The sequence below is a fragment of the Rosa chinensis genome, chromosome 4 (genome assembly GCF_002994745.2).
Source record: "Rosa chinensis cultivar Old Blush chromosome 4, RchiOBHm-V2, whole genome shotgun sequence".
NCBI lineage: Eukaryota > Viridiplantae > Streptophyta > Magnoliopsida > Rosales > Rosaceae > Rosa > Rosa chinensis.
Genome location: NC_037091.1, coordinates 47,184,750 through 47,204,409, shown reverse-complemented (window position 1 = coordinate 47,204,409; position 19,660 = coordinate 47,184,750). Strand labels below are relative to the sequence as shown.

General features: G+C 38.9%; 4 protein-coding genes across 5 annotated transcripts; 2 read left to right on the top strand and 2 right to left on the bottom strand.

Moving 5' to 3' along the window:
* The first annotated feature begins 398 nt into the window (after positions 1-398).
* On the top strand, positions 399-5,190 carry LOC112197525 (zinc finger CCCH domain-containing protein 34). The gene is made up of 7 exons (XM_024338250.2): positions 399-822; positions 946-1,088; positions 1,399-1,464; positions 1,641-1,760; positions 1,879-2,181; positions 2,351-2,668; positions 4,123-5,190. Exons 1-7 carry the CDS (start codon positions 735-737, stop codon positions 4,510-4,512), a joined length of 1,428 nt encoding a protein of 475 aa, XP_024194018.1. The 5' UTR covers positions 399-734; the 3' UTR covers positions 4,513-5,190.
* A 1,887-nt stretch (positions 5,191-7,077) lies between these two features.
* Positions 7,078-8,423, bottom strand: LOC112195945 (ethylene-responsive transcription factor ERF086). Its single transcript, XM_024336183.2, has one exon. The coding sequence runs from the start codon at positions 8,308-8,310 to the stop codon at positions 7,285-7,287; it is 1,026 nt and encodes a 341-aa protein (XP_024191951.1). The 5' UTR covers positions 8,311-8,423; the 3' UTR covers positions 7,078-7,284.
* Positions 8,424-13,874: 5,451 nt separating this feature from the next.
* Positions 13,875-18,906, bottom strand: LOC112200003 (GTP-binding protein OBGC, chloroplastic). Of its 2 annotated transcripts, none has more exons than XM_024340998.2 (7): positions 17,888-18,906; positions 16,898-17,171; positions 16,155-16,446; positions 15,588-15,741; positions 14,701-14,809; positions 14,452-14,587; positions 13,875-14,216 (listed from the first exon to the last, which is right to left on the bottom strand). In XM_024340998.2, the coding sequence occupies exons 1-6, from the start codon at positions 18,874-18,876 to the stop codon at positions 14,498-14,500; spliced, it is 1,908 nt and encodes a 635-aa protein (XP_024196766.1). In that variant the 5' UTR covers positions 18,877-18,906; the 3' UTR covers positions 13,875-14,216; positions 14,452-14,497. The 2 variants fall into 2 exon arrangements, with proteins under 2 accessions (XP_024196766.1, XP_024196767.1); XM_024340999.2 differs by having other exon boundaries at positions 15,588-15,738.
* A 309-nt stretch (positions 18,907-19,215) lies between these two features.
* LOC112199431 (DNA repair protein XRCC3 homolog) lies at positions 19,216-19,533 on the top strand. Its single transcript, XM_024340452.1, has one exon. It carries the CDS (start codon positions 19,216-19,218, stop codon positions 19,531-19,533), a length of 318 nt encoding a protein of 105 aa, XP_024196220.1.
* Positions 19,534-19,660: the final 127 nt, after the last annotated feature.

The following is a 19,660-nucleotide window of genomic DNA, read 5'->3' as shown; positions in this document are numbered from 1 at the left end:
ACATCCGTTCTGGGCGGAAAGACGACTCTGCTCCCCGTCACCTACTATTGCAAAGCAGGGTGTCTAAATTCTGGGGCATTACGGTAATTTCAGGAAGCAGAACCCACAGTTTTAAATATATTTTTTTGTTCGTTCTGGTTACCTTGTAGCTCACTCACGTAGTTAGTTCCTTTTTCTTGTAAATTATAATTTTAATTAAAAAAGAAAAGAAAATGAGAGGTAAAAATGGTGGGTAATTTGGGTTTGGCGCGTATATAAACCACCAACGGACCCGGGAGACCCATTAAAAAAAAATAACAATAATAATAAAAAAAAGGAAATAGAAGCAAAGCTCCTCTCAAAGTTAAGGAAGAGGAGAAAAGTAGGAGGAGGGATCAAAAACCAAAAAACGCTTTGAAAACTGATATAGAGAGAGAGAGAGAGAGAGACACAAAAACAAAAACCAAAACCAAAACCAAAAACAGAGAAAGAGAAATCGAGAGAGAGACACAACACAGTGGTTGTGTGTGTGTGAGAGAGAGAGAGAGAGAGAGAGCTCTGTAAATCCAGACCCTCGTTTCTCATCTTGTTGTTGTTGTTGATGTTGTTGTTTGTTAGATTAGATTACAGATAGTCTCCATTTGATCAGAGCGTCTCCCCCATTCCTTAATTGTACGGAGGGCGAGGTTGTTCTGGAACCGTGCAATCCCCAAGTCCGGCTTTCGTTGTTGTTTGTCGGAGTGGCGGGCCGTACAATGGAGAGGTACGGTCGGAACACGGAAGGGACGCAGTCGGATCCGTCGCCGGAGTGGAGCGGTCCGGGACCGGAAACCGGGCTGGAAGGTGAGACGGCTTTTCCTTTATCTCTGCATTTGAATTTGGGGGGGTTTGGAGGGTTGCGATTTGGTGGGTTTTTGGGGGCGAATGTGGGTTGATCTTTTGGTTTGATGTTTTGGGGGAATGCAGAATCCATGTGGCAGTTGGGCCTCGGACCCGGAGAATCGTACCCGGAACGGCCCGAGGAGGCCGATTGCAGTTACTATCTCAGGACTGGGATTTGTGGCTACGGCTCGAGGTGTCGGTACAATCACCCCCGTGATCGTACTGCGGTAAATTTTTGTTGAATTACCTCCCCCCTTCTTTTCACTGCTTCAATTGCTTCAGCGTAAGGCTTGATTTGGATTGTTTTCGCCTGATTACGAATGCGCTCGTTTGGTTTTCTGTTCTGTTTTGGTTTGATCTTGTCTGTTAGTATGCAGATTTGATGACGTTTGCTTGTGATATTGATGTAATTTGATCACTGCTTCATTGGAGAAATGTTTGAGTTTTTGGTCTTTTTTTTTTTAGGGCGGTTAATAAGATCTATGTAGTTTATATGGCGAAAGGTGCTTCTTTACTAGTCGGATTTACGTTTCTCAGGTTACCGGAGCTCTCAGAGCTGGGGGGGTGGAGTACCCCGAGCGAGTGGGCCAGCCTGTGTGCCAGGTATTTGGTTTGTGTAACTGAATTTGATGCTTGAGGTTTAGGGTGATATGAGGCAGATCACATGTATTGGGTGGAGTAATGTCTAATGTGGATCATTTCATGCTTTTGTTTGTTTGTTAGTGCTGGGAAATTATGAATTTCGCTTGTTTGATTGTGCTTTGCTTCGTTAATTACAGTATTATATGAGGACGGGGACGTGCAAATTTGGTGCCACTTGTAAGTATCACCATCCTAAGCAAGGAGGAGGCTCTGCGGCCCCTGTATCACTAAATTACTATGGATACCCATTACGACCGGTTTGTGTTTCTTGATCATAACTTTGATTTTTTTCTAATTGTTTGTCATATTAGTATTCCTGTTTCATGACTGAGGGAAGGTCTTGCCATCAATGTATTATTTTTCCAATAATTACAGGGTGAAAGAGAGTGTTCCTACTATGTGAAAACTGGACAGTGTAAGTTTGGTGCAACTTGTAAATTCCATCATCCACAGCTGACTGGCACACAATCTCAAGTGCCATCACAAGCCCAAGCTTCAATTATACCTGCACCCACATTGTATCAAACTGTGCAAACTCCATCCGTTTCCTCACAGCCCTATGGAACAGTAATGGTTGCAAGGCCTCCTTTGCTACCTAGCTCATACGTTCAAAGCCCCTATGGTCCGATGCTGATTCCCCCTGGAATGGTTCCTTTCTCAGGTTGGAGTCCATATCCGGTAAGTAACATTTGCTTCCTCCATTAAATTGAAGTTGCATGAATTTCAGTTCAAGTATCATTGCTTCCTCCATTAAATTAGTAAGTCGCATGAGTTTCAGTAACGTTTGCTTCCTCCTTAATATTGTAACTTGCATGAATTTCAGTTAAGCTCTTATTAATGTATGCAGGCTGGTGCAAGCCCATTAGCGTCTCCTAGTACTCAAACCGCTGTTGGTTCAGGGGCACTTTATGGGATAAATCAACTATCTCCTTCAGCGCCTGCATATACAGGAATATTTCCAACTGTACCTTTTTCTCTTGGTCCTCCAACCTCTAGCCAGAAGGAGCAATCTCATCCTGAAAGACCTGGCCAAGCAGAATGTCAGTATTACCTGAGAACAGGGGATTGTAAATTTGGGTCCTCATGTAGATATCATCATCCAGCAGAAGTTGTTGCACCAAATACACCTGTTGTCCTTAGCTCCATTGGTCTTCCGTCGCGCCCGGTGAGCCGCTCTTTCAACTCCTCTGCATCGTGATGCTTTTACTAGGTCGTCAATTATAAGCTCTTTTATCTTAAAGCTGTAAACTTTACTATGGAATGATTTCTTTATATATACCATCTGACTACTCCACCTCCTTCCCTCAACCTATCTCTCTCTTTCTCTCTCATATTATGGATGTTTGGTTTCTTTTCATCATCCTCATATGCTCAGTGAAAACTGATATTTAAAATATGGTCTTATTTGAGGAGATTTAAACGGTATCCAACTTCACATGAAAGCTAATTGTTGGAATTCTATGAGGAAAACACCTCACTTTTATAAAATAAATATATTTACCAGTGGAAGAAATATGTTTGATGTCTTCATCAATGTTATACCACAACTTAATTCTGTGGGAAGCCTGAAACATATTTGTTGTTTGGTGTTGATGAATGGGTTTATTGGTTGGAAAGTTGTGTAACTTAGGGCTATAATGCACAATGCAGCATCCTTACCCATTTGCATGATTTTGGAAACTTTTTTATTTTATTTTATTTTTTTTCTCCTTCATCTACACTTATTTTGTCTAATGTTGTTTCCAGAGTTGCTTTTTGATTTTTTTTGGTCAATTAGTTGCTGTTTTGATGTGGTTAATTCACTAGCAATGGTCTTGAACTGCAACCCTTTGTCCCGCTTCACTGCTTTCATCCCATTATCTACTTCATCCTTGGATTTACTTCCTCTGACAGCATAGCATACTGAACAATCTAAAAAAAATACTTAATCATCCGTCTTAGATTCATATACCTTTCCCCTTTCACTGAGATGTTACTTGTCCTTGATGTTTATCTTGAATTCAAATAAGCTTCAGGTCGTTTCTGTTTGAGTATGAATTTGTGAAGAAAGATCTTACTGTGTATTTCATGCATGTATGTGTACATTGTGATTTACCAATGTAGTTGCAGGATTTCTTGTATTATGTGTAAGCATGTGTATGTTCCTGTTGTTGGATATACGTGTTGTCTGCATTTATATGTTTGGCTCATAGGAGGCTATAAGGCATAGTTCCCCACCCTTCAAACATATAGTGTTTCTTTTATATGTTATTTTTCAGTTTTTCTTTTTGGAAGCATGTGAGTATGCTAAACATGCTTGAATTGTCTGTACCATTTGGAGATGCTGGTAATATTTGATGATTGTTTTAAGTTTCAACCCAGGGCCAAAATTAGCAACAGTTATTGGCTTAAATGTTCTGTAGATACAGCATTTCGGTGTTTAGGTAAGCATTTGCTGGGGTGTAAATCTGCTTCTCAGCTGCATTTTTACTGATCAAGCATATAATTTGAGTGTTGGTCGTCTTGCCTAGCATTATATTCTATTTGGTTTCTCTTTTCTTTTTCTTCTGGGATTCTTCTATTTTGAATGCGTTGTTGGTGAGTTATGCTTGGAATTTGAAATTCTATGTGATTAATCAGGGTGCACCACTTTGCACTCACTATGCACAACGTGGAGCATGCAAATTCGGGGCTGCATGCAAATTTGACCACCCAATGGGAACACTCAGTTACAGTCCATCAGCGTCTTCTCTCACCGATATGCCAGTTGCCCCCTACCCAGTGGGATCGTCAATTGGTACGCTAGCCCCATCATCGTCATCGTCAGAATTGCGGCCTGAACTTAATTCAGGCACCAGCAAGGACTCAGTTTCTGCCAGAATGTCTTCATCACTGAGCACTGTTAGTGGATCAGTTGGTTCTACTGTTTCTAAGGATGGTGTTGCCCATTTGGGTGGCCAACTGTCTGCTCAGGGTTCTGGCCCTTCACCTACCAGTGACAACAGTACAGAGTGTCATAGTTCAAGTTAAGCAAGGTCAAGGGACTTTCCATTGTTCTTTTTTGATCAACTATTCAACTTTCTCCAACCAAAATATCGTTTTTCTTTTTGCAAGTCCTCCAACAGAGGCTTCATATCTCACTGGCTTAGCATACTCAGTTACATTCATCTCTGTGTTATATCATCTTTATATGGCCCTTCCATTTTATCTTGAATAAGCAATGGCCAACCTCCAAAAGTTTAGCAAACCCCATACAGCCTTCCACCGTTCTCTTTAATAACCAAGAAAAAGCTTCCATTAGGCAATTCCATCTCCTGTTCTCTGATTTTGGAATGTGTTATCTTCATCTGTGCTTGAGCCTTGTCCAGATTGAAAAGATTAGTTCCACGGTTTCATGCTTTCACATTGACCGTGCATTCATGTCTATCCTTTCCCAAGTTTTCTTTTAAATTGGGGAACAAGCTTTCAGTTCATCTTGGGAATTCGAATTCATGTTTCCCCCTACTTTTTGTCCAAGGTCTATTTTGAGAAAAGAGAAGTAATTCAAAGACCCAAGGAGGCATCAACAATGCTACTTTATAAGGGATTAGATACATAGTTATGTTGTCAATGAAAATGCTTGACCATGTTATTGATGAATTTATTATGAAATACAAAGTATACTCTTGACTGTATAATTATAATCTCTCTTCCTGATCATATTCTTACTTACCTGTACACTGCTTAATATATATGCTAAATCATAGATGAAGTTCTTGCAGGAAAGAAAATGTTGGACTTGATTTTGTTTTGGTATGAAGGTTTAAGAAAATGAATGTGGATGAACCATGTTAAACAAAAGAAGAAGATTAGAGGATTTGCTAGGTACATAGCCATTTCATATCTAACCCTATACATCCCTTTTCATTTGGTATCTTTGGGTCTTGGGGTCCTCCCTTTGATGATACTATGGTTTTTTGGAAGTTCTTTCTTTAATCATTGTACTAATTGTTTCACCAAAAAAAAAAAATTGTTCTAATTGCTCCATTTTATAGGAGCTGCTTGGAAACTTTTGGATAGGGTATCCCCATAAACAATAATAGAGTACTAGTTGCTAATCTTATTGAATTGAAATTGATAGGATGTGTTTGGTCATATCTTCACCCATCCCTAAGATTTGCCTTGGGCACATATGATTGAGCAGAAGATGATTCCCAGGAAAAAAAATATATTTTTGGGGTGTTCATGCACGAGTTCTATATGACACACCCATTGTCAACAACTATATTACCCATTAGGGCATGGATAATAGACTCGATTCAAAACTTCCCATCATGTGACTCCAATCCATGATCTACTTTTGGTTTGAGGCCAAAGCATGGCTAATAAAGAGAACAAATGAATCCAGGTTTGAGGGCCTGAAGCTACATGTGAAATTAAAGCACTAATCGACTTGTTTATTCTCGTCTCCATCTAGTCACTTGGTGATCATTACTGATCACTTACCATTAAATTTAAATTCATTAGTGTTTATTTAATCTAATAATTTAAATTTAAATCTAATGGTAAATGTTCATTAATTTCATGGTTACTGGTGACCGAGTGAACATCTCTATATTCTTCTTTAACTGAGATAATTGAAAAAGTCTCAATGCAACTCATACTGGATAAGTAACATATATTCGAATCTTCTTCTTCTTTTTATTATTTTTTTTTTCTCTCTTTCAGTGATGATTCTGTGCTTTCATCTAAGGGCTAGTTTGGGATTGCTGTGACTTTAAAAAAAACTGATGCTGCTGTGTTGTGAAAATAATCAGTTGTGAATTAAAACAGTTTCGTGTTTGGTAAATTAGTGCTGTCAGTACATAAAACAACTGCAGAGCGTGTTTTGATCCATAACAGCTTCTAAAAGCAACCTCTGGGATGCTTTTAAAATCTGCTGCCAGTGATCTATAATTTTCAATTAAAACTGTTTTTTATTTATTTATCAAACACAATAAAATCTAAAATTTTAAACAAAAGCTGATTTTTTAAAAGCGAAGCAATCTAAAGCTACTTTGTATCATGAAGGTAACTACTAGTATTTTTCATTAATTCAAGAAGCCCCTTTTTTTTTTTTTTTTTGAGAACTTCAGAGATGCTAGCCATTAGATTGGTTACTATTTGTGGTTTGCCCAACATATTGAACTGCTCTAACGGCTCAAGTTTTGGAATTTAATACTTCAAAGCACTATTGAACACTGTTCACCATAATTGTTTAAGCTTTAACTGTAAAGATACTTTTACTTAGGAGAAAATTAATTGAAGGACAACTACGCATCAAATACAAAGTAAAGAGAAGCGTTATTGCAAACACTAGTACAGTACTAATTTGCACATTTGATGCTAATAGCTTCCTGGTCCATTGTAATCTATATATTAAGTTTGAAGTTGCATGGATTTTACGTTGTGTCAATAAAAGACCGGGCAAATAGCCGAAAAGAGAGAGACATAATGCAGCAGCAGCTATTCTATTAATATATGTGAAGGCCAGTACAGCCATAAAGAGACTACTAAGCTAGCTAAGCAGGCACCATTTTCAAATGGGATGCAAAGAACAGTAAGACTCGAAAAAGCTGATTTAATATCGATCCCAACAGTTTCCATTAAAGCCTGCTGAACCATGATAAGCATATCCCAAATCTCCTCCCCAAAAGGGAGGTTTTTCTTTGGGTAGTTACACTGAAAGGAAGAGTGGCAAGAAGAAAGAACACAGAAAAATAAGAGCATGCACATAAAATGGAACCATTATGATTATCCGTAGATGGACACTAGAAGCTAAACCTAATAAAGTGAATGGCCAAAGTCAATTACTACATCACCAATAGGAGGATGAACTGATGGGGAGCAAGAGAACGAAGAAGAACTAGGATTTTCGATGATCGGATACAAAGCTCCAATGTTGCACCCATCTTCAGTCATCAATGGGTTGTTATCCATCATTGTTGAAAGCTCTCTATAATTCAACTGATCCCATGATGAGTACTGCTGGTTATCCCCCCAGAATCCATGACTGAATCCCTCAAAGCAAGAAAGCTGATCTCCGGGGTTACTGCTAGACGCCATTATCGAAGCTGGCACATTCATTACATCTAGAGGAAATGTAGTAGCAGTACTGCTTTGATCACAATGTGGTTGAGTTTGAATGGAGGAGTTTGCAGTGTTTGGAAAACTAAAATTCTGATGATCAATATTCAAAGTATGAGTAGTAGTAGTAAGGTCACTGCTTCTGGGAATATCACAAGGAGGCCTCAAGCAGTTATCAGGAACTATGCAACCCAAGTAACCTGAGTTATCAGAAGAAAAGTCATTGGAGAAGAAGAGACTATCAAATGAGGGTTTTTCATTATTGGACCTAATATTTGGGTTTCTCTCATTCTGATAAAACATGCTGGACTGACCAGGTGGACTGTTCTGATTGGTGGGTTGTTGTTGTCTAGGAGTCTGTGTAGTAGTGGAAGTGAAGAACTCAAGTGATTGTTGTGGCAATAGGGTTTGAACATCAAAGGGTGTAAGAAGAGAGTGGAAAGTGGAGTTGTCAGAGTAAATGAAGTTGGTTCTTGCTTGAGCTCCTTTCATGGACAAAGCAGCTCTGTCATAAGCCAGAGCTGCTTCTTGAGCAGTGTCAAATGTCCCAAGCCAATGCCTCTCTTTAGTACTTGGGTCTCTAATCTCGGCTGCATATCTACCCCAAGGCCTTCTCCTCACCCCAAGAAACCTACCTGGCTCTGCTTGCTTCCTTCTCCCTCTTGATCTCTCACCAGATTGGCTAAGAGGTTTTTCCATGGCTTTTGAGGTGGAAATTGGCATGGTAATGAGAAAATACGCTGAGATTGAAAGTGTTGATGATATGTAAGAGAAGAGAGGATTTGAGAAATGAGTTTTGGTTATTGAAAGGAAGTAGGCTTCTTAAAGGCTCTGTGTGAGGACCATAGGAGTGGTAGTACTACAGAAAGTGCTAAGCTTCAATAGGTCGATGAAATATAAATAGAGAGGCGAAGATATGAGAAAGTGATGGGTTTTGGTTTTGAAAGGGAAGTTCTCTTTTTAAAGAGATTTTGATTCTTTGCTATTTTGATGTATTTGGATTAATTTTAGCCGTATATTACAAATCTAAGGGTTGTAAGTTGTAACTTTACACCCAGAAAAGTGTCACATACCGCGTTCTGTCCGTACTCAAACACATTTAGATTTATAATACATGATTATGATTAAAACCAAAGGGCATTCAAGCATACAACATCCAAACCAGAGATGTAAAATCCCTTTCAAAGACTATGAGATTGATGTAAAAATCATGGAGCAAAGGAATGGGACATTGCAGATGTCATTCTCTGGAAGACCATTCTCTCCTTTTCACCTACTTTCATTAAATCTTTCCTTTTCTCATTGCCATTTAGCCCTATAGCTCTTTAAATCAGAAAATAATAAGCTACAACTTGTAGGTGAAAATGTAGATTCCCAGCAGGGCAGTACTCGTCAAAAACTCAAAATGGGAGCCTACTAACTGCTCTGTGTTTTTTTATTTTCTAGCTACAGTCACTTTCCTCCAAGTTCCAATAAGAGCTACCCTAATAAATATAATCTCTGTATCTCTCACTCTAATTGCATGGCCATTGTTTGGAAATTAACTATCTCATTGATGATCTAATAAATACATCACTTCTATGTAAGCCATTGGGATTAACTAAGAAAATTCTGTGACTTTGACTCTTAAGTCTTTACTATAATCAAGTCATGTCTGGAGCTACAAGAAAACTGGCCTAATCAACTATCCTAATCTCCTGAAAGCTCCATGGACCATGAGCCATTAGTATATTAGGGTATATTTTTTGGGCAATTAATCCAAGTTGAAATGTCAAAGTTTTAGGACTTAGAAGTTAGAAGGGTCTTGAATGAATATGACTGGTAGATATATAAAAATCATGGAGAAGTTTGGATATAAAACCAGAAGAGGAAACCAGCTAAAGTGTTTCTTGCACCTACTCCTAAAGAGTTTGATTTAATTTTTCTTGAAATTCTTATGTACCAACAAAAATTCATCTCCACTATTCACATGTAAATCCGCATTTTCTGCAACTAAATTATTTGTAACTTCTTGTCTGCTTCATGGTTTTTCAAACAGAGCAGTTCAGATTTTCTCTACTAAACCAAAAATTATGGAGGAAATTAGCATATTCTATGAAGCTTTTTCTGTCTGCATCATGGAAACAACCCTACATAAGAGTAAATTAACATTAGGTTTCCCTCATGAGGCCCCATTTCTCTAAGGTTTATATGGTTGTTTTGTTTTGTTGGTCTATATGCCCTCATATGTATAATGTTATTTGGTAGCAGCAGAATTAATTGTAAACCTAAGCCATATGCAGAGTGAAATCATGCAGTTGACCATTAAGGATGTGAGGTTTTCTAGGCTCTAATAGAAGCTGTTCAAGGAGCTAGTTCTAACGACCTTCAGAGTTTATATATCCTCTTGGTCACTCCTTTTTCTTTAGAACTTGTGCAGAAAATTATATGTCCAAGCACTATCAAAAATACTTCTAAATAACTAGGAGTACTTTATATGTATAGAGATTGAACGAAATAGGTAAAAGCGTTTTTGAATTATAAATGCACTAGAAGTAATTATTGTAAATATTCATGAAGTGTTGATTCCGTGAGATGGAGGGAGCACTTAACCATTAATATGAAAATGTATCTATGCTTCTAACAACATTACATTTGCATGTCTTAAAGAAGCCCTCTCAAACATGCCTTTGACTTAGTCATATATTATGAGGTAAGATTATGTTTAGGATATTTTTTTTTTAATTTTGACACTATTTATACTATGTGTTATTTTTATATTCTTTTCAATGTTACCTTATCATCAAGTATTGTCTACTGTTATTGTGGGTTTTCAAATTTGGTGATTTTCTTTATAACTCAAATCAAGTGTTACACATTGAGGAAAACTTCAAGGAACAAATGAAGAAAAAATTTAAGTACGGAAGACTCGCGTCAAGGTGGGTGAAATGAAGTCAATATTAACTAGTACATGCCCACCAATCTAACTTAGAAGTTGACCAACCCAATGTAGGGGCGGGCAACATTGACAATAATGAAAGTTTAAAGAAACAGACAATTTTAAGGGGCGGGCAACACTGACAATAATAAAAGTTTAAAGAGACAGACAATTTTAAGTTATTTAATAAGACGATAGAAAATCAGTTAAAGTTTGGAATATTGGTAAACTTGATTCTATGTTTATGCACACAAGAGAAAATTTATGATATTTCAATATATTTATACGCCAATCGTAGATAAACTCCATGAAGTTGTAGACTAACTTTTGACAATGTTAATCTAGTTGTTTTGTATGGAACTAATCTACCGGGCATGGATGTATGAAGCTTGTACAATTGATGTACTCATATATTAATATATTAATGTATGCGAACAGATGTAAACAATACCAACATATATCAAGGGTAATTATGTTTACCTAAGGATCAACTAATGAACGGTCAGACAGAATCTAACTGGTAAATTTGGAGAAAAGTGAGCAATGTATGCAGCAAACAGATGACCATAGTTTACTATAAGTAGTTACCCACAACACAAAGTATCCACTTAAGTAGCATCTTTTGAAGTAAAGTAAACACAGCAAAGTTTGATTACGACATGGGTCATTGTTTCCGAACTCTCAAAGTAGTCAGAGAAAGGCAATCAAAGCTTCACAAAAATACACTTGCAAAGCAAGGTTTGATGAAACTATCCAAACAGAAGCTATGAGTGGGGACTTTAATCCATTTAACTATCTAGCACTCCCAATAGGAAAAGTACTATTTATTCTCTTTGATTAAACCTCACCCTGCCTAAATGGCATTGGGAATGTCATAAACTAATGCTAATATCAAATGGGTCAACCAGTTTTCAGTTCATTTAGCATTTCCAAATCATGCCAATGCTTTTGCCACAGGTCCTTGTCATGGTCTATTGCAATTCTATAATGACCCTAAACCCTAAATATAAATAATGAGAAAGTGATATAGAAAATTGATGACTCAATTTTTTGTTTTCAAAGAAACAAAAATTGTTTCTTTTAAGATTGAGATGGACTCCATAGGAATCTAGGACTCTTGACTCCTCCACTACAGGATTTGAAAGAAACCCAATTAGAAAAAATTGTTTCCCTAAACCCCACCTTAATTAATTAAGTATGAAAATGAAGGTTTCTTTTGCCTCTTTTGCAATGTTTTATGCATTTTACATATAAGAGCAGAAAGGTTAGTCTTAGTCATAGTCAAGCTCCATCTGAAAAGTATGAGGAGCTAGTTGGAAAGGATGGAATACCAGCTACTAGACAAAGTACTTAGATTTCCCTAAAATGGATGAGCTTTCAAATTGTATTAAAATTGATCAAAAATCTGTATGATGGGGTAGGGGCCTCTTTCTGTGTCTCAATGAGTCACTGTGATTCCCTTGTTCCAAGTTTTCTTGCTTTTAGGGTCAAATGAGAATTTTGCACAATCCCCAAAAACAGGAACACACACACACCCAACACTTTTGATTGGGGCTAAAGGTTCTCCCGGGTTTTAGGGGAAAAAGATGGATGTGTCTTTGTGCTATAGGACTTGGACTTTGACAAAGAAAGAGAGATATTGAGGTGGGATTAGTGGTCTCTTTGATTCAAAATGTCCAAATCCCATGTTAGATTTTAGCCTTTTGTGGTTTAGCAACTTTCTGCTTTGTTTATTGGGTAGAACAACACGCTCGTGTCTTTCCACTCAGCGGTGACATTATGCATATTATACTTGACTATTTTCCGTTGCTTCATTTTCTTTGTTTTTAGTTCTTTCCTTCTGGAGATAATACTATAATAGTGGTATTATAGCCAAGTGTTGCCAATGCAATTTTGTTTGAGTGAATGAACATTATGTTTTCTGCATTGGGTGTTGTAGCATGCTGATGCTATGATTGTTTTTTTGACCTAAATCCCAATGTGGCAGACCACTGCTTGTGCTCTCTAACTGTTTATCATCATGAAATGAAAGACTAGTCAATCTGTTTAGGCAGCAAATCCATTCTTTCCTGTCCTTGATACTTATGACTGGTATTACTAGCATTACTCTGTTTAAGCCTCACGGACAGTCTCAGGACACGATAGAGTACGGATAATATAAGCGTTTTCACTAGTAGAATTTTCTCATAAAGCACATCGACGCTTTTACCAGTAGAGTCTGGTAGCGTTTTAATTTGTTATAAGCACATCAAAAATTTCATAGATACTCAACAGTCAACAATGCTTTTGCCAAGCCTAAAAGGCCACGAGTTGAAAAATGAAGCTCATGCCTAGCGGTAAGTGATGCTTCAAAAAGAAGCATGATGGAGGTTGTAGGAGCCACATTTTCCCAGTCTCTTTTGAAACTCTGGGCATCTGTTCAAGTTGATCGGAGGTTGTAGGATGAGAGTGAAAGAACAAGCTCATAATGAACTTCGAAGCCTTCCCGCAAGCTGTCAATACTACGAGAGTGCCATAAAACCTATGGAAACAATTTTGTCCATTAATTTCTGTCAAGTGATATAATATTGGTTTTCTGTTAGTTGAAAAGTACTTTTATCAGTGTCAAAACGCTCCCAGGAATTTGGTCCCGGTATGTTCTTCATACTACAATTTGGATATCATAGATTAAGAATTCTTAGTTCGCAAGATATTAATAGATGAATCTTTGCAGTTTATTTTCCTCAGCCAATCGATATGCGAAAATTCAGGAGGTAACGCTGCTTAACCTAGACTCGCATTGACATTGGCGGAGCGTTACACCATGATCAAGTAAACGCTCAATCGACACGCACACACGGCGTCCAATCAAGAGATTTGAGATATCAAGACACTGCATAAAATTAGGTAATTAGAAAACGACTGCCCAAGTTCCCCAACACCAGAGCTAGTATGATAGTAGTTTCTACGGACTGCTATTTGAGGTTGAGGCCTGCCACCCTAAATTCCTAACACGTGGACACTGTTGCTACGTAAAAAGAATCAATCAGCAGAAAATCCTCCTAACGTGTCAAGCTGTGGGGCATTTGGTGATATCATGGTGACCTGGGGAAGAAGAACAAGATCTTCGTACTGTGTACGTAAATCACGGAAAGACTCATCCGAGGTTGAGGGAGCTGCTCTGAGAACTTTGTTGGGAATGAAGCAGGTGGTAGAATACCCTTTCAGAATAGAAGAAAATAGTGAAAGAGAATCTAGAGGGCAGCAGAATCCCTAAACAGAGAGTGGTCAAACTGTCAAAAAGGCCGAGAGCTGAGTGACACCTCGTCGTCCTCTATGTCTTTGTTTTAGCCTTTTAGGACACAGACCTCGACATCTGCTCCCCAAGTCTCCTAGTAACAGAGAAACTACAACCTTTATTTCCATTCTAAACATGAACGTTACATAATTATCTTACAAGAGCTGCTGTTGTTACAATTTGGAGTACAAGAAAGATGAATGGCACGGTAGAGGGACGCTTGCCCTGCTTGGACATCCATCCGCTCAGCTTATTGCAATATGTAGGAATTGATGAGCTTCACACACATCATCATATACCATGAAAAATTCGATAGCAAGTTACTCGTAGATGATCTTCTTTACACAACTGCTTCTCTGTCTGCCTCAACGGGTTGTTTATATAAACGGCCACATTCTTTGCCTTTTGTTAATGAACTGGTAGCTCCGTTATGAACTGCATATCAGCAAGCATTGCACATCAGTATCAATTTTTGTTACTGCACCATCAAGGCTAATAACTGCTTTGATGATAATATGCAACTATATCAAGCCCTTTTTCTTTCTTTCTTTCAACTGTCAACAGTTCTAACCAAGTTTTGTGAATTGATTCAAGATTAATCAGGGAAAAATGCTGGACAGGAGTACTTTTGTATTTTACATTCCAAAACAAAAGACTGGAATACATATACCTCTTCTTCTCAAGACGAGTTAGCTTCATTGAATAACTTGTGAAGATCACTTAAACTGAGCCCACTTGGTTGTTTCTGCAGATCCTTTCTTTAAATTTGATGGACCAGAAACAGAATCATGCCACACCATTTCCATCTGGAGGAAGCAAATGAGTAAATCATCATCATCAGACATTATATTAGGAATGCCAAACTTGTATTTAGCTCATCCAAAGAACAGAAAAGAAATAACAGATGAAAAGAACATACATCTCCAATAAGCACGGTGTCACCTTCTTTGACACCACGTTTCTTAAGATTCTTGTTTACACCACAAGCATCCAAAACATGTTGGAATCTTCTCTCAGAATCCATATATCTGTTTCAAAACATTCATAAGTTTCTCACCAGGTCGGAATAAGGATGCAAATTTTTTTGGAGACTGACATTGTGGCATCATCAATATTCAACTATACAAGTACATAGATACTAGAAGTAATTTGAAGAGCATGATATGCATATAATACATGTGACAAAGCTAAAACCAATTAATAATATAAAAAAGGTGTTATTTTAGAGTCGTGTTAAAGATGCTTGCACTTTTTGGTGACAAAAATAACTTGCTGAAACCATTATAAAGTATGTTCAAAGTGTACTATGTTGTCAAAGAGAACAAAACGCTAACTATCATACTGCAGAATTGCATAATATAACCTCTTTACTGGAAAAAGAAGAAATAAAAACTACAGAAACAGAATTTCCCTAAACTTCGGCAAAATTGAAGTGCCCAAAACCTAACTTTGCCCCATATAAGCTGGACCCTCTCCCTATCTTGTTTGTACATGTGCTATTCAAATTCAGGTCAATCCTTTAAATCAACAGAAAGAAATTGAAGACCAATTAAAGACACAAGAATGTAACATGATACAGGTCTACTCATTACATTGAACTTTGGAGGTGAACTTTCCACTCTAGTCGCAAAGGAATTATATAGTGCATCGTCATTTTGTACAGTCAGTTTGCATCTAGAAGTTAAGTTTGCATCATGATACAAATGTGATTTGATAACAGCTCACATTTAGCACAATACAATGATATCAAGAAACACAAGAAAAAATAGAAGATATAATAGCGACCTAATAGAGTTGCCAACCTACCGCCAATTTGTCATCTGAACAAACCGTTGTAATCCAGATCCCACAACATGCCAGGTATTGGTACCGCTGTCGTAAGAGATCTCAAACTCATTAATAGAGGCGGTTTGCTGCTTATGCACCATATCGGCTACAAGATTTAAATCCACAGGATCTTCTAAACCAAAACGCAGGAGATTTGTCAACACAGTGAATGAATAATATATGCAGTTAAAACTTACCTACACTAGAATGGATGAAAAACATTAACTGAATACAGTACTCTAACAAAACTACATTATTTCAGAAGATAGTATGTACATATATACCCATGTTAACCACACCATTTCTCTTACAGTATCAATCAATCATTTCCAGAATAGCTTACGTACCAAAAGCAAGCATAATTCCTAATTAACTAATGGCTCATAAATCTGATGACCCATCTTAAGAAAGAAAGAAACAAACAAAAAACACATTATTTTTGTGCATAAAGTAACTCTAGCTAATAGCAGTCATTTAGCAGACACTTTAGTTCGTGTCACAACATTTAAAAAGAAAATCAATGTTTATAAATAAAGAAAGTATAACCTCTGAATTCCTCCTCGGTCACTTTGCTCCTTCGTAGAAGCTGATAAGCAGTGCTGATAACCTCATGAGTACCCTCTCCTTTAACTGCACTCATGCAAAAAACTTGAATCCCGCGAGCTTGTAAGTTTTTCTTGAATGATGGCCACTGTTCTTTTGCATCTGGAAGGTCCATTTTGTTAAAAGCGACTATATAAGGCTTTTCAGCAATTTCAGGACTAAACAATTCCAATTCCAGACGAACTGCATCATACTCAAATTCTGGCTGCTGGCCTGAGCCATCAACAACATGTACCTGAGATTTTCAGAAAGATGAGGGTGTTATCAATATTGAGCACCGTCAGTATAAAGAGAAATGATGTTGGTGCTGTCAGTATAAAAAGAAAGATGATAGATAGATCACTTTTATATCTAAAAAAAGTAATCAGAGGGTAGAATGCAGTATCCTATTTTTCCTGGACAGACAGTAAAGTACACAAAGAATTTAGTTTTCACAACTTTGAATCTAGTCTATATAAACCGAAGACCAGTTTATACTACAAGAAATTGCCAAAACAAATGTGACTAAAAGAAAAGATTGAGTTGAGGGATAATACATATTGTGTTTCTACAAGCTGAGATATAAAGACACAGTAATGGCATTAAGATGGTAAAAATCCATCTACCTACTTTTAACATAAACCATAACACACAATTCATAGAGCACTTTTAAATCACTTGAAAGTTGATGGTATATAAGCCTATACCAAGACAGAACACCTCTCAGTGTGGCGCAGAAACTCATGGCCCAATCCGAAACCCCGGTGTGCACCTTCAAGTAAACCCGGTAGATCTGCTACAACCATCGTCGAGTCATAGTCAAAAGAAACAACACCCAGATTGGGAAGTAAAGTAGTGAAGGGGTAATTTGCTATTGTTGGCTGAGCAGCACTTATAACACTCAACAGTGTGCTTTTCCCTGCATTTGGGGCTCCCACAATTCCAACATCTGCAACTAGCTTTAGCTCCAGGTCCAACCACCTGATTCATAATAGAAACGATACAAGCATTGCTGATTTAGAAGCATCACTAATTGGTTGGTAGCTAAGAGAGGCCAATAATTGTGAGGTATCACACTGCCAATTCCAAAAGTTAATGTAACTAATCTAATCTGAACCGCTTGATATCAACTACGAACTGCCTATTTACTCAAAGGGAAATATGAAAGTCAAAGATAGAGAAACAATAGATAGAGGCATATCCTTTCATACCAAAATGAGAGATACCCTTCATCCATCATGCATGGTTCTGTGAACTCACCCTCTCTAGAAAAATAAACCAACATTTGTGCCACAGAACGTTGTCCTACTCGAACTCATTAAACCATCAAAGAGAAATGCTAACCTAATCAAACCAATACCAGTATCCAAAGTTAATGAAACTATCCTAATCCAAAATGGTTTGATATCAGCTAAGTAGTAGCTATATACTACAAGGGAAGTATGCAAGTATAAGTTAGAGAAAGACCACAAAGGGGCATCCTTTTGTACTAAACCCTTGATCAGTCTATGCATGGTTTCCAAAAATCCACCTCAATCTAAAATCTAACCAATATTTGTCCCAGTCCACATCGTCTATATATCCTACTCAGACTAATCAAATTATCAAAGAGAAATGCTAAGCTAACACGAGTAACAAGATAAAAGGCAAGCAGCACTAAGCAATCCAATTTGAATCATTCAAAGTTGCGAACTCACATTTCCGGACCCTCGGCACCATTCTCAGCAATCCTGGGCACCTTATTAGCCCCGGACTTAAAGGAAGCATTCCCTCTCCCACCTCTCCCTCCAGGCAGCAACAAACCACGCTGGCCCGGATGCAACAGCTCCAACAGCACCTCCTCCTTGCCTGCCTCCCTAATCACCGTCCCCGGCGCCACCTTGACCACCACATCCTCCCCCTTAGCCCCATTCTGCGACTGCCCCCTCCCATGGTCCCCTCTCCCAGCCCGAAAATGCACGCTGTTTCGAAACGGCAGCAGCGAATTCATCGACCCATCCACCTCTATATACACATTTCCACCTCGCCCTCCGTCCCCTCCGGAAGGCCCCCCCAAAGGCACGAACTTCTCCCGCCGCATCGCCACGACGCCGTTTCCGCCGTCCCCTGACTTCACGTAGATCTTCGCCCGGTCAAAACACCTCATCACCGCCGGTACTCCCTTCTCCTTCACTTCCTCCTCCTCCTCCTCCGATTCACCCTCACCACCATCCAAATTCACCACTTTGCCATCGCTTTCCCTCTCAATTTCCTCATACTCATACTCAACCCCTTCAATTTCTTCATCCTCCAATTCAGAATCGTAACTCCCCTCAAAGACCGCAAATTTACCATCACCGCCATCATCCTCCTCCTCCTCCTCGCTCAAATCAGCAACCTCCTTCTCCTTCTTCTCCTTCTCCACCGCAACGCTGGACTCGGAGAGCTTCACTTCGGAGGAGAACTCCAGCAAGGAAGGGAGAGAGAAGTCGTCTTTGGGCGGCAGGCGAGTGTAGGTGGTGGCCTCAACTCCGACGGAGGCCAGCTCCTTGGCGCCGTTCCGGTGCCTGAGCTGCTTGTGATTAGGGTTCGGGTTGGGCGGTATCGGCTTCTTTGAAGAAGGGGTGCGAGGGGCTCGAACTCTGGTGGGGCGAGCCATAGCGTAAGGGCAGAAGCAGGAGGAGGAGGAGGAGGATATGGTCGCCATTTTCAGGCGCGGCAAAACCAACTCTCACTCGTTTCGTTTCAGCTGTTATTAAAAAAACGAGTGAGAGTGAGTGTTGTGCCACGTATCCCATCTGGATTACTTCGAAACGCACCGTTTTGGCCTTGGCTAGATTTAGGATGGTAATCCTTATTCTCCAAGGAAAATCCTATTTCACCTACTCCTTATTCCCACGGTGACCATTCGTGATAGTATATACATATATTGGAATAAATTGACTTTCCTAGTGACAAAAGGCGAAAATATGATAAAAAAAAAAGTGTGTACTTTGATAGTGCCTTGATTGCCTGTTGTTTTTCATCGATTTAGATATATTGCATGATGTTGTACAACTCCCTCACGGAACTCTTAGCCGAGAGCAGTTGCGGCAAGAGCCAATTCTGCCTCCAACTCACTCTCTTGGCTCAGCTCCCTCCTTCCCACGGCGGCCTCTCCGCCTCCTCTCTTTACCTCCACACAGAATTCCCTTTCCCCTTTCGCCGCCTCCGCCACCTCTCCCACTCCTTCCGCTCCTCACACGCGAATCTTATCCTCTCCAACCCCTATGAAGATGTGTACGTTCAAGCTGTACACGATGCACACCACCTGCTCGACATAATGCCCAAGATAGAGTGCTTTGTTGCTAGCAGGAAAACCTGACTGCCTGTGAGGCTAATTGTGATTGATTCCATTGCCGCACTATTTCGCAGCGAATTTGGCAACAACCCTTTGGATCTTAAGCGGAGGTCCTTCCTGTTCTTCGAGACAAGTCTTGATATGGGCTTTG

Excerpts from the sequence above, each read along its gene's own strand:
- LOC112200003 (XM_024340998.2), bottom strand. The coding sequence starts at position 18,876 with ATGGCGACCATATCCTCCTCCTCCTCCTCCTGCTTCTGCCCTTACGCT. Across the intron at positions 17,172-17,887 it reads GGTGCCGAGGGTCCGGAAAT|GTGGTTGGACCTGGAGCTAA; the intron begins GTGAGTTCGCAA and ends ATTATGAATCAG. Across the intron at positions 14,588-14,700 it reads ACACCGTGCTTATTGGAGAT|ATGGAAATGGTGTGGCATGA; the intron begins GTATGTTCTTTT and ends TGCTTCCTCCAG.
- LOC112199431 (XM_024340452.1), top strand. The coding sequence starts at position 19,216 with ATGTTGTACAACTCCCTCACGGAACTCTTAGCCGAGAGCAGTTGCGGC.
- LOC112197525 (XM_024338250.2), top strand. The coding sequence starts at position 735 with ATGGAGAGGTACGGTCGGAACACGGAAGGGACGCAGTCGGATCCGTCG. Across the intron at positions 1,465-1,640 it reads TGGGCCAGCCTGTGTGCCAG|TATTATATGAGGACGGGGAC; the intron begins GTATTTGGTTTG and ends CGTTAATTACAG. Across the intron at positions 2,669-4,122 it reads TTGGTCTTCCGTCGCGCCCG|GGTGCACCACTTTGCACTCA; the intron begins GTGAGCCGCTCT and ends GTGATTAATCAG.
- LOC112195945 (XM_024336183.2), bottom strand. The coding sequence starts at position 8,310 with ATGCCAATTTCCACCTCAAAAGCCATGGAAAAACCTCTTAGCCAATCT.